Raw genomic sequence first — 13,912 nt, 5'->3', positions numbered from 1 at the left:
CCCACATCTTGGACTCATCCTTGTGTTCTGACCGACACCCAGGGGTGAAAAGAGCATACCCCCATTGAACCAAATCACCTATACAGTCCACCCCCTAGGCTCTCCAACAAATGTGTTTGAGTTTTTCAAGTTTCACATGATAATGATTCTCAGGGTCCACAACTGACAGGGACTCTAGAACATTCCATTCATCTTCTTTCGCACAGGTGAGCTCGAAAAGCATCTAGAACGGAGTGAGGTACACTGTACCTGGTACAGGCTGGAGTGGTCTCCAGTCACTCTCAAAGTGCATATAGTTCTTGTCGGTGCATTACCTTTGTTTGATGTGTTCATGTCAGCGTCTATGGCCATTGCATTCATGCCTGTCTCACTTTATTTTCACTTCACCTCAGTCAAGTCCTTGCATTTTGTTGCTCCCGTTTATTTTGTACTTTTGTGTTTTATTTTTATCTATTAAATGCCATTTAAGTTACCCCTGCCTCACTTCCCTGCACTTTTGGGTCCTCCTCTTCCTCAACCTCCACCACTACCATCTCACCAACTCAATCTCACACCCACACCTGTTGAAAATTTTGAATTTAGAGAAAGCTGGAGTACCCCACATGCACCCCATTCATGCATAGGGAGAAAATGTAAACTCCACATAACATGGCCTGAGCTGGGATTCAAACTCAGAACGTCTTAAGTGTGAGGCAGATGTGCAACCCAACCGTTTACTGTGCTGCAGCTTTTGTCTTTATACTATGATTACTATTTTGTTCATACAGTAGTTTATTTGAGCTGTGCATTCAGTACTTGGGCTTCAATAGGGACTTACCCGACTTAATCAACCTAATATCACACGCACAGAAACCTGCATTGCGACATTGTAGTTAAACCGAGCGCCATGTTCAGGAGTCAATTTATTGCTCGGATGACACATCGTTACCTTTGATTGTTTTAACTCTTGCCTGGACTGCCCCCGAAGTCCAGAAAGGAGCACTATTGATGTCTTTTAACACCGCCCATGTCTATGGGCTTTGGGCCAATTGCGTTTCCGGGGTGACGCACGCCCTGCCACGTCACATCCGGAGGTCCGCCTCTCTCGCTCGCTTAAATACGCCATTGGATGCTCCCTTCATCCTCCGCTTTCAGTGTGAATCCACGCCACATCGGTCCTACTCAAGTAAGTGGTCCACTTTTTACTACTCTTTGTTAGTGGGTGGAAGGGGTTGACAGAGGCGAGACTAATTTCATAAAATTACCCTGAATATTTTTTCTGCGTTTTAGTTCCCAAAACCTGCTTGACGAGTTGCGTGCTTGTGCGAGCTGAAGCCTGTGGAGGTTTCTTTGCTGACTACACATTTGAGCGTGTACTGACGCGTCAGCATGGATAAAACATGCCAATCCCATGACTTAGTGCAAAGAGAAGTCGTTGTCTGTGCAGCCAAAATAACGCTGATTTGAAATAGGCTCCTGCCTTTCCAAGTTTGGCTTTTTAAGGTTCATTTTTTTTTATTTTTTAGAATGTATCGTCCAAGTCGACTATGAACTCCAGTTGCAACACAGGAGTGGCAAAAGTATTCATACTTTATACTTAAGTGATAGTATGAAAGGGAGGGAGGAAAAAGGCCTGAAATGTACTTAAGTACAAAAGTAAAATTTTTACTGCCGGTCAAATCCAATACTGATTTTGATAAGAAGGGAATTTATTTTTTATTTGTTGCCAGAAATTGGTGTTTGTTTTCAGGCTGACACAAGGTATTTACTACGAATCATTCTTTGCGTCGATAACATCTTATTTGCCCAGATAAGGCCACGGATAGGAAATTATCTCCGAATCATTTGTGTTGTCGTTGATGCTCTCTGGTTCACGTCCACCATGTCATTAATGGCCTTGTTTTTCTGCCTTTTTATAGACTCAATTGAGGTTGACCTCTTTCTATTAGTCACTTATTTCTGTCCTAAAAAGTCACTTTTGGTGAAGGGATAGAAAGTGTAAATATGTTTTCAAATGTAGGAAGTAAAATTAACAAGACATTAATCAGAAAACGAAATACTCACACAAAGTACCAATCTAATATCGAACAGTATGAAGGTATTTGTATTTAGTTACTCTCCACCACTTGTTGGCCAGGGAGGAAAAGATTTGCGTAGGTTGAACCAAGCCAAACATTTACAGAGGTGATGCAGGAGAGGCAGTCAATTATACAGAGAAAAAAAACAACATCTTCCTCATACTTTCTGGAGAGCATGACTTGCTCACTTTTTAAATAACCTGTTTGTCCCCCAACAGAATGGCTCAGCAATTTCCATCCCTCTCTCCGGCACAGAAGAAAGAGCTCTGTGAAATTGCACAGAAGATTGTGGCCCCAGGGAAAGGAATCCTGGCGGCAGATGAGTCCACCGGTCAGTTCACATGAGGGCACCAGTAATTCTTCTTTGTATTCTTATTTTTTTAAGTTGTGAGTGAATTGCTTGTTTTTCTTCTGACCTGGAAGGCACCATGGGAAAGCGTCTCCAGAAGATCAACGTGGAGAACAATGAGGAAAACCGTCGCTGCTTCCGTGACCTTCTCTTCACAGCAGCTGACCCCGTCCCTAATGCCATAGGAGGGGTCATCCTTTTCCACGAGACGCTCTACCAGAAGTCAGATAATGGAAAGCCCTTCCCTCAAGTCATCAAAGAAAGGGGCATTGTTGTGGGCATCAAGGTGAGTGTGCAAAGCTCTCTCAAATCCTTGTACGTGTAGGGGTGCAAATAGCTTGTCACTGGGGTGGTGACTTGACTTTGCAGATACATGGATGCAATTTTGTGATGTGAATACAATAATGAAGCCGTAACAATTCATGGAATAACGCCAATAATTTGACAAGTAAAGTTTGAAACAAAATCTCATTCTCAGAGATGATGTTTCCACATAGACTGTCTCTGCGTGTGGAAATAAATTGACATGACGATGCCAAGACAGATAATGGTTGAATTTTAGAATCATTCCAGACCTACCAAAGAAAATAAAGAGCAACGTGTACTACAGCAGTACGTCTACAATAACCCACAAGGGAACATTTTGATTTTAGCCAATTTAATAGAGCCCTCCATCACCAGTTAAAATTAATTGTAATGCCGCCGTAGTTGACCAAGTACAGGAACACTTTCAATCGCTTCCTTAAACAAACGACACATTATTACCACGTTGATTTACAGCTGCCAACCGCCACCGCTCACAAGTATGTCACAGAACAGTCACGCAGACTGGGCAATGGGTCTGCTCGTAAACAGCCTGACAAAAGCTAGGCCCCGCCTTTAAACACCACACATACTACATTAGAATGTGAAGATTACACCCCCAACTGGGCAAAAATAATACAATGTCCGTCTTAGTGTTTAATAATGCAAAATCAATTATCTGATTAACTGATGGGATGATTGGCGGAATACTTGATTCTAAAAGTATTGGACTCACGAATAATTTCAGTTGGTGCTATACCCGGATAATGACAACTCTGTATATTTTTAGTTGCTCGGAACAGGAAGTAAGTCAGATGTTTTGACATTTTGATTTCTAATCATGTACATTGTTTTTTTTCAATGTAATCACTCATTCAAAGAGAGAAAAACAGTGCCACTTGCCTGTAACAATTTATCCCTATTGTCAGTGTTGGGTGCAATAATAGATCAGTGGAGAGATCAATCAGCGGGTTTTTAATAAGCGTTCCATAGTTTTCCATATATACACCTAGAGCATGTATGTTATTTTAAGAAATGATAGCATACTGGTTTGTGACTGTGGGACACAATTCACCTTCTACCGGGTTTCCTTATTTTGAAAGTTAATGGCGGCTTCCTCTTTAAGGTGGACAAAGGCACAGCTGGTCTGAATGGAACAGACGGAGAGACAACCACACAAGGTAAAAATGATCCCAGTTGGTTTTTCATCAGATAACTGTGCTCATCCTGCCGTTTCTCTTTCAAATGTCTTTTTTTATTCATTTTCAAAACCACAATGCTTGGCGTTTCTCCTCAGGTCTTGACGGCCTCTCGGAGCGCTGTGCCCAGTACAAGAAGGACGGCTGTGACTTTGCCAAGTGGAGGTGTGTGCTCAAGATCTCAGACAGCTGCCCCACACCTCTTGCCATTGCCGAGAATGCCAACGTACTGGCTAGATATGCCAGCATCTGTCAACAGGTTGGCATCGCCCTCTCAGAAACGCGACTCAATTTGCAACTTTTAGAATGGTACTCAGGAGAATTCAAACAATGCTAATGTGGCTGAGCAATCTCGCACATTCCTGCATGTGCCGGAATTGTGGTGAAACTAGTGCATTTTTCTCTGAGAAAGTAAGGATGATGTCCAAAATATCTTGGCCTAGTAGTGCATGTGTTTTTTTGGGGGGGGGATTTGGTAATAAAAACGCACTGATATCTTTCATCAGAATGGACTGGTGCCCATTGTGGAGCCAGAGATCCTTCCTGATGGAACCCATGACCTGCAGAGATGCCAGTATGTCACCGAAAAGGTAGGAAGGCCCTCAGTTGAATACTTTTAAATGAGAAAGCGGTTTGCCCCCCAAAAAAATAGAATATTGAGAAGCATGTGTCTCCACAGGTTCTAGCCGCTGTGTACAAGGCTCTTTCTGATCATCACGTGTACCTGGAAGGAACATTGCTGAAGCCCAACATGGTCACCGCTGGACACTCCTGCACAAAGAAGTTCACCCCTCAGGAGGTCGCCATGGCTACCGTGACGGCTCTGAGGCGCACCGTGCCAGCCGCTGTGCCGGGTGAGCGTTTTTGTATGACGACGACATGCATGCGGACGATGTTTCCCAAAATATTTCACAACACAACTGGGTGCACAGGTTCAGGCATCTGTGCTCAGAGCATTTAATTGTTCTGCTTGTCACTACATTTCACTCCTATAATTAGTTGAAGATACATTTGTGGTTCATTTTCAGATCAATTTGACAGTTTTCAACAGTATATTAATTACGAGTCACTGCTTCATTTGTCAATGTCACTTGCTGTAACTTTGTAGGCATCTGCTTCCTGTCTGGGGGCCAGAGTGAGGAAGAGGCCTCGCTCAACTTGAACGCCATTAACCAGGTGCCGCTCAGTCGCCCCTGGAGGCTCACCTTCTCGTATGGCCGTGCGCTTCAGGCCTCCACTCTTGCAGCCTGGCAGGGCAAAGCCGCCAACAAAGCCACTGCACAGGATGTTTTCTGCAAAAGGGCCATGGTAAGACTCAATGACGACGAGGGGCTCGTCAATAAACACACGCTGGAATATTAACCCTCTGTTATCTTGGATTACCTAACTTTATTATGACTGGTAAATGATTTGTCAGAAGTTGTTTGTTCTGTAATGTTGCACAGGTAACATGGCTGATGATTAACTCTCTCCTCAGATCAATGGCCTGGCTGCCAAAGGAGACTACAAGGCCACAGGCTCAGCCGACCAGGCCTCCATGCAGTCTCTGCACACCACCAACTACGTCTATTAAATGCTTTGACCTCAAGCGATGACGCACTTGGACCAAATATGGATGACCTGAAACGCCTCGGGATGGACATCATAGAGTGGGGAGATTGTCTTATTACATTTGAACTGCTGTTTGCCTTCTTAAAGAAATAAATTAAGTGACCAAATGAGGTTTTTTTTTGTTTTTTATTTATAAACTTAAATACTGGAATCCACTGGTTTAATAATGCTAAATATTGTGGATTTAGAATATCATTTGCATTATTGCGAAATAGAATAATTTTTATGGTGCTGGTATTTTATAAATACACTTTTGCTGTGTGTATGAAGTGCTGGAAGCTAAGTGCATGACATGAACGCAGACTCATAAAAGTGGTCCACCTTTTGCAATATAAAAAAATTGATATTTGGCTCATTCACAGGCAAAGGATCATGTGGTTGTTAAAGAGCAAAAAACACAAACTTCTGACCCATCCCATATGCTTGACGTTGATGCTGCTGTTCTGTCTTGTGACATGAACTGAAGCAGGATCACTGAAGACATTCAGTGACTAACTTGAAAAATTGAGGGCCTCTTTTGTTACAAGATTACCTGAGCCATCAGTGTAGTCTTAACCTGACTTAAACCACCAATTTATGTCACCATCAATACGCTGCAATTGAAGTCATAAGTGCTATTAAAAAAAAAAAGCAAAATAACAGGCAATGTGCTACACACAGTCGTGATATGGAGTAGTTTAGGATCAATATGTATCTAAGGTGACAAAACCAACTGAATGAAAAAAATATATTCATCAGAGTTTCTGATTATTAAATGTATTATGTGAGCAAGTGTTTTCTTAGAAAAAGAAGTCTAGCTCAGGTCAACCAATCAAAGGGCAAAAAAAAACTTCAGATAGCTTTTCAAGATGGTTTGGTGAATTTAACCTTGGATTGGTTACGGAAACAATGTTTAAGTTATATCAGCTTGCATTATTGATTTTAAAGGCCCTGTGCAGATGCAAACTGCAACAATAATAAACCCACTGATAAATGACTAACTCATGGTGTCATCAGAGTAAGGTTACGGCTTTGTAAAAGTCAAATATTCAAATACATAATGGAACTCATGTTTTCCGGAGGGTGAACCAATGGAGCGGATAACTGTTATGCAATGTTGTGGGTGGGGAGAAGAGTGACAGAAATTTGAGACTTATCAAGAGGAGGAGCTTAGCACTTTGGATGTCACAGGATGTTTATTCGCATGGAAAGACTACCAATGCTGTGTGGACATCCATAGAGAAGGAAATCTTACTTAATATGTACTGTGTAAAGCCAACCAATACAATCAATTAGTGAATGCCTGTAGGAACAAAATGGGGAAGTGAAGAAACCATTTCTTTACGTTTCTATTTAATTCAATATCATGTATTTCTTTATGAGACAATAAAGGACCAAAACATCATGTGCATTCCTCCACTTGAGATATTGCTTAATTGATGGCAAGGGCATTATTGTGAGCTTGTCACTGCTGCAAAATCCATCCATCCATTTTCCAAACGACTTATCCTCAGGAGGGTTGCAGGCATGCTGGAGCATATCCCAGCTGACTTTGGCCAGTGAGCAGGTTACACCCTGAGCTGGCTGTCAGCCAAATGCAGGGCATACACAGTAAAACCTTTATCCCTGGGATTGTCCTAGCACAAGACTTGATCCCCAAACCTCTGTGTCCAAAGTCTATGGTGCGGCCCACTGACACAAAGCCACTGCTTCAACAATGACCTTTAAAGTCTTTTATTTTTACAGCACGTTGTATTGAGTGCAGAGATCTTGATATCGTCACTGTTTGCTTTTATGTCCAATTATGGTAAAATTCCTTTTTTTTCCTTCACAAATCGATACTAATGGTCCGTACCGACGTTGTTTGTAACTTTGAGGCAATTTTAGCCAATTTAAAGCGGTGAAAATAGCTTGAAATCAAATACACTGCCACTCTTGAACACAACTTAAAAGAGTGGCAAAACTACTTCTGTTTCCTGGTTCTGCAGAAGCTGAGTGGCGTAATCGTCACCTCTATTTAAGATATAGGTGTTGTTTTTTTTGTAAACAGTAATGAGTGAAAATAGTATGGTTTCCAGGGTTAAGTTGGCTTGTTTGTTTAAAATCAATCTATACGAGGCTTCTTTGAAGGACTCGTGTGTCATGCAGGTAAACCTTCGATTCATTTTAATATCCGCCTAATAGACAGGGTTAGTTGACTCGCTATTTTATTTATTGACAGGACAACTTATTTTGCTGTTCAATATAGAACATATTCTGGCTTACTGATTTTGCGTTGGGAATGATGTAGTCAATAATTGTAATTATGTAATTCAGAGGTTGGATTCATAGCAGCTGGTTTATTTTAAAATGGGTGGTAAAAACACACTTTAAAAACAAATCTTGTTTCAAAAAAATTGATAAATTCACTTTCCAAAAAAAGCAGATGGAGATAAACTTTTAAAAATCTTTTGACGTACATTGTATTTTTCGGACTATAAGTCTCACTTTTTAATTTTTTTTTCATACATACTGTAGTTTGGCTGGTCCTGTGACCTATACTCGGGTGCGACTTGTATATATTAAAATCACAGCTCATACAAAAATAGCAATCTAGCGGGTGTTAGTTACATACTTTTGGTGCAATACTATAACATTCTTTAGCATGTCACAAAACAATGCGACTTAGACTGCGGAGTGACACGTTTTATTTCTTCTTCGTGATGCATTTTTTTGACTGGTTTAACTTATAGTCCGAAAAGTACGGTAATTACATTTATTATCAAATCATACAGAACCAATCATGATTATACATTTAAAAACATTGTTGGCATTTAAAAAAAAAATGTGATGAGTACGTTTCCTTTCTCAGAGAGGTCTTTGATGCGTTTGTATTTAATGTTACATTGCCCATATCTGACTTGCCGTCAAGAAGAAGGGATGCAGCTGCCCTGCAACACAACACAGCTTTACTTAGAAATGCCTGGTTAGAAGACATTTGAAAAGAAAACCATTGGAGATTATTTACAATGCACTGGGAGGAGGAAGACAGAAGATGGCGCTCCAGGAGGTATGCTGCCTTTTGCCTCACATCTCCTTCGCTGTAGTATTGAAAAGTTTCAAGAAGTGAAATGCCACCTTGCCTCACAAAGTCCTCAACCACCTGAGGAAGAATATAAGGCAGTCCTTATGAGAGATGACGACAATTTGATGCAAACGGGTCACAATCAAGTTTGACTTACGTACTTGTGAACCACTAGCTAAGAGCATGAAAAGGATGTCGAGACTCAGGGTCACCACCTCTTGCTCTGCCATTTTAAGTGTGGCGGTGAGGGAAGACAACAATCCGATCTCAGCCAACTGGACACAGAACTCCTTCTTCTTGTGGGCCACATTTGCCAAAACTCTCAGGATCTGAACATGAGATGGAGCCCAACATGGTTAAGATATAAGATATTAACTTCAGTTCTTGTACAGACCATTGTGTTGATGCCTTGAGTGACTGGAAGGAGTTGGATCAAACTCTGGACCAAGTTGAGTGTCATCAAGGCCGAACAGAATACATTGGACTCAGCTGGATCACAAAAAACAATTGTAATTTTAATTTCAAATTTAAGAAAATTAAATAAAAAGAAACATTTCACTCGAAAAATATTGAATAATTTATCTCAGTAATTACTTAACATCACATTCATTTAATATGTAAAATATTTTAGAACATAGAGTAACGTGTAATAGTGTGTAATTAGCAAAGTAACACTAACTTTCAACAAAGTCCATGCTATTTAAGTTTTTTTGCACATTTTTCCACTTTAAAATCAATTCAGTTAAATGGTAAATTTACCTACTTAGATTTAACTTGGATTACAAAGCAAAACAATATTGATAAGATACCATTAAACATTATATTAATTAAAAATTATATTAATTATTAGATTATATTAAAATTGATTGATATCAATATATGTTCCACCCTTATTTATTTATTTTTTACAAAGACGTTGACTACCGTATTTTAATTCAGCTTTTAATAACTACAACAAAATTGAATAATTCTGATTAATATTAATCTCAGAGAACCTAAAGTACTAAAATAAAGTAACATTTACAACTGTATAATAATAATAATAATAATTTGCCCTTTATTAGTGCCACAATGGGGAAATTTGAGATTCGAACCCAGGCCTCCTGGGGAGACTGGGTCCTGAACGCGGCGCCTTAGACCACTCGGCCATCCTGGCAGCCGGTGAAACAAAGGTGAAACATCCTCAACAAAAGAGTCCAGTTTCTTCGATTCAACGATTGGAAAATAAAATACAAAGGAAATGAGCAGACAGTTCAAAACAAATGTTTGATTGCATCATGCTCAGTACACAACAGATGTAAAAAGTCTACACACCCCTGCTCTAAGGCCATAGTTTCAGGCTGCCAACTGAACACACAGACACATTAAAAAAAAAAAAAAAGCCTCAAAGCATGATGTTTGCACGATGTTTCACTGTAGGCATGTTTGCCCCAATATACCTTTTGCAATTGTGGCCAAAACGTTCTACCTTGGTTTTATCAGACCATAACAAAATCTCTCAAACACATCTGGGAAAAAATGTCTAGGTGTCATTTTTCTAAATCACAAAAACCTTGAATTTGAGTACGGGTGTGTAGACTTTAGATCTGTAGTAGATGCCGACAGTTCCTTTTCATAAAAAACCCTGTGCTACCCATTGGGTAACGGTAATGGGTATTTGGGTCTTGTGAGTTGTTTTACTTTGTGTTTAAATAAAATGTATTGGAATATGTGTAGAATGAAGAACCACCTGTGAGATTGTTGAGGACCCAGGCACTCTCTCTGGCCAAAGAGGGTTGAGTCCGGACGTAAGCCTTTAGCAGAGCACAGAGAGTGACCGCAAGTCCAACGTCACTCAAACCAGCGCCCGCCACATCTGGCGTGCAGGAGGACAGGAGGTTCCCTACGCACCTCAGCAGAGGACAGATGAGCTGAGGAGGTGGACATGGAAAACATGCATAAATAAATACATAATAAAATGATGTGCTTTCAAATTAGGTATTATGTCTGAAAATAAAAGAATGTGTACTGCACAAGGCAACACAAACGTGGGCATTTTAAATTTTGCAAGATAAAATATTTTAGAACACACATTGGTATGTTTCTATTGCCATTGTAACAAAAGTGTCAACCAGACAGATATTCAAGTAAGTTAAGACCCGAAAAACAAATACCTGTGCGTGTTCTAAAAATTGTGGTTTTCTTTTGTTTCCCAAAAATATTGAAAAATTACCAATTATAGTACACATGCAAACATTAACTCACCAATTCAACTCCGTCAGGGCTGTTTCCTTGAGTGACAGCGCCACCCAGCGACACTAACAAGGTACTGCACTGCAGCAGAGCCCCACAAGCCAACAGAGCTCGGTTATCTTCCCCACTTAGCAGAAGATATCAACAGAGGAGAGTCACGTCTTCAATAACACTTACATTACATGTGAGCCAATAAGTGCCGATTGACATCCATGCTGAGGTGAGCCGACAGCACTCACCTGCACGCGAGGTAATGCAGACACCATGCACACTCAACGGCTGGGCCCAGAGAAAAATTCTGGTCAGGTTTTAGGACTGCTAAAAGGTGGGAAGGTAAAGTAGAGGCCAGAACCAACCTGTAAAATGAGAGAGACACCATGAGGCACTGGTCATACTGTATTCTGATACAAATTGTCTATTATTTGTTATAGTGTATTGTTTCCTCATAGTTACTTTTTAAAATTCTAGTTAGGTTATTAATAATAAGATTATATATCTTGATGATATTATCATATTTGCATTCTTCTCGATTTTAATACCCTATATTTATTTTGGGGCCGTTCCTTGTTTATTTGAATCAGACGAATCGAGAGAGAGAGGGTATCTAGGCCGGTTTTGTTCTGGGCTGTTTGGGGTGTCTCTGCCCCACCGGGGTCTCTTTGCATCCCCAAGTGCCACCTTGGCTGGACCCCCATCACATACCCAGCACTTTTTATTAAAATTCACACCAGTTCGGGAAGAAACTAGGAAACACATGAATAGATAACAAGCAAAACAACAAAATATTTTGAATGCATCAAATATATATTATTCTACACATTTCAGTAAAATAAAAAAATGGATCGGTGTTTAGTGATGCTCCCTCTGCCCTTTCAATTTAGCTACGGGCGAGGCACTGCCTTATTATTTTATTATTTATCCCTTTGCTTTCTTTAAATTACATATTTGTTTGAAATTGAAGCTTTGGCGTTCCATTCTACTTTGTTTATTTGTTTTGTTGTGATTTATTACGTTTATTCTTCTATGATTGCTTCTAGTTTCCCCCCTCTTCATTTTGACGATGACCAATCTTTACTTTGTTTATTTGTTTTGTTGTGATTTATTACGTTTATTCTTCTATGATTGCTTCTAGTTTCCCCCCTCTTCATTTTGACGATGACCAATCTTGCATTTAGGATAGCTTCTTTACTGCTAGCTTGATGTTGTCTAAGCTTGCTCTTGATTTTGTTTAGATTTGGACACAGCCTGATATCATCGTTTAGAGTAGGCCCACAAAGCACTGTTGGCAGTTCCTCTATAATGCTCTCACTTGTGATTTTTTTGGATCTGCAAATAGCAATAATAATAATAATGATAAAAAATAATTTCACACTTGTATCACCACGCATGCATGCGGTAGTTGAGGTGCTTACGGGATCATTTTCTCTGGTGCGTCTTTGGTTTGGAGCAGCTGTGAAAGAGTGAAAGCGACAGCTTCCACCACTGCCATGTTATGCCTCTGATTCTGGACACATGCATTATAATTTATTATTTAAAGCACATTCTTAAGGTCTTCAATTAAAGTATTCCCGACAGAGTGAATTTTGTACCTCTATGCAGGTGGCAAGTGCTGGTATAATTCCCTGAGCTAGAAGTTTCTTTCTCACAACATGGCTGTCTGGACACAAGTTCCCAAGCGTGTAGAGACATAACTCCTGTGTGAATACACAAAAACTAGAAGATGAATAGTTCTATCTTATGAAACTGGGTGTGGAGAACAAAGTTACTGACCGTGAACCTGGTGCTTTGTCCAGACAGATAGGTGAGGAGGTAAGGTGTGGCAGGCAGACAAGCTGGGGCCACACTTGGATGAGGAGAGTGGGACAGCTCATGGAGACAGCGAACAGCCTGCAGGCGTCTCTGAGTGTTGGAGCCAGTAAGGAGGGTGACCAGCATGTGGATACTGTTCTCTTGCCTAGACAGAATGTATATGAAGTGTACAATGGAGAGTACAAACCAGAGTGAAAACTACATACAGAAAAATAGAAGGAAATGGGGGGCTTACTTGATGAAGACGAGCTGAGCCGACAGGTCACGGAGAGATTTACACAAGATTGTCAGGTGGGCTTCCCTCTCTGGACCACTGTGTTGAAGTTTGTGGAACAAACTGACTACATCCTGTGCAAGGAAGACGCAAGCAAAGTTTTCATTTCACGTCAATTGATGTGAATATTAGCTGCTACTCACATTTTCATCTGAACAAGTCTGCATGGTGGCTTCTTGCTGCCCCTCATCTTCATTCACCAGGAGTCTCTTGCTCACCAATTGTCTGTCTCGGCGGGCCTGACGAAGGGCTACGGAACCAAAAACCACATTTCACCCATCTGACAGCAGCTTTTGGCAACATGACATTCAAAATATTAACAAAATTAAATATGCATTTTTCTTTTTACAAAATACGTTCATAGTAACAAATCACATATTCCGATGTTATTAGTCAAACACATTTAATAATAAATCTACCTGATTTTCCATCACTTTCAGTCGTTCTTACCTTTTTCGTGCTCTTGCCTCTTTGCCCGGAACTCCTCCAGGCTGTTGCCTGCTCGGCCAGCTTTATGGCGGACTCTATTTAACCTCCACATTATCTTGATTTTGAAAAAGAGTACGCATAAGCTTCAATTGAAAATTAGGCTGACATAGCGTTCAATTTTGAGTCCAGCAAATGAAAAATACAACAGAGTACGTCTTCTTTTGGGATTTATTAGCGGATAGCAACTAGCTATTTGGTACAACACTGCCACCTATTGGTGAACGGGAGATCCGAATACTGTATTTCTCAGGCACACGGTTTATGCGTAGAGAAGGCCAATACTGGGTGTGAGACTCCAGATGGTATTACTTGAGAGAACATTTTGGATTTGATATACTCTATAAAATAATCTTTTCTGACAAGAGATTTTGAGCACAGTCAGAATCACTTCACAGAATTTTCAATCAAACCAGCATGTTTAACAAAAAACTGTTTAATTGGATATAAAAGCATATTGTACAATATGTTGTGGAACAAAAAACAACGCCAAAGTATTCAGTATTTCTGTACTTTAAATAAAAACATCCGTCCTCCATCCATTTATCT

General features: G+C 40.3%; 2 protein-coding genes across 2 annotated transcripts; one reads left to right on the top strand and one right to left on the bottom strand.

The window, feature by feature from the left end:
- Nucleotides 1–1,005: 1,005 nt before the first annotated feature.
- Nucleotides 1,006–5,629, top strand: aldob (aldolase, fructose-bisphosphate B). The gene is made up of 9 exons (XM_088293536.1): nt 1,006–1,165; nt 2,276–2,388; nt 2,481–2,692; nt 3,836–3,890; nt 4,007–4,167; nt 4,415–4,498; nt 4,588–4,762; nt 5,017–5,216; nt 5,386–5,629. Exons 2-9 carry the CDS (start codon nt 2,277–2,279, stop codon nt 5,479–5,481), a joined length of 1,095 nt encoding a protein of 364 aa, XP_088149662.1. The 5' UTR covers nt 1,006–1,165; nt 2,276; the 3' UTR covers nt 5,482–5,629.
- A 2,188-nt stretch (nt 5,630–7,817) lies between these two features.
- On the bottom strand, nt 7,818–13,638 carry tmco6 (transmembrane and coiled-coil domains 6). The gene is made up of 13 exons (XM_088294186.1): nt 13,328–13,638; nt 13,021–13,127; nt 12,839–12,951; nt 12,565–12,748; nt 12,384–12,488; nt 12,207–12,298; nt 11,034–11,150; nt 10,807–10,921; nt 10,292–10,472; nt 8,957–9,051; nt 8,724–8,891; nt 8,506–8,640; nt 7,818–8,428 (listed from the first exon to the last, which is right to left on the bottom strand). Exons 1-13 carry the CDS (start codon nt 13,416–13,418, stop codon nt 8,405–8,407), a joined length of 1,527 nt encoding a protein of 508 aa, XP_088150312.1. The 5' UTR covers nt 13,419–13,638; the 3' UTR covers nt 7,818–8,404.
- Between the last annotated feature and the right edge of the window lie 274 nt (nt 13,639–13,912).

The sequence above is a fragment of the Idiotropiscis lumnitzeri genome, chromosome 4 (genome assembly GCF_059441095.1).
Source record: "Idiotropiscis lumnitzeri isolate Australia: NSW breed Sydney's pygmy pipehorse chromosome 4, RoL_Ilum_1.0, whole genome shotgun sequence".
NCBI lineage: Eukaryota > Metazoa > Chordata > Actinopteri > Syngnathiformes > Syngnathidae > Idiotropiscis > Idiotropiscis lumnitzeri.
Note: the sequence above shows the minus strand (reverse complement) of the source record. Positions and strands in the feature narration are given on the sequence as shown.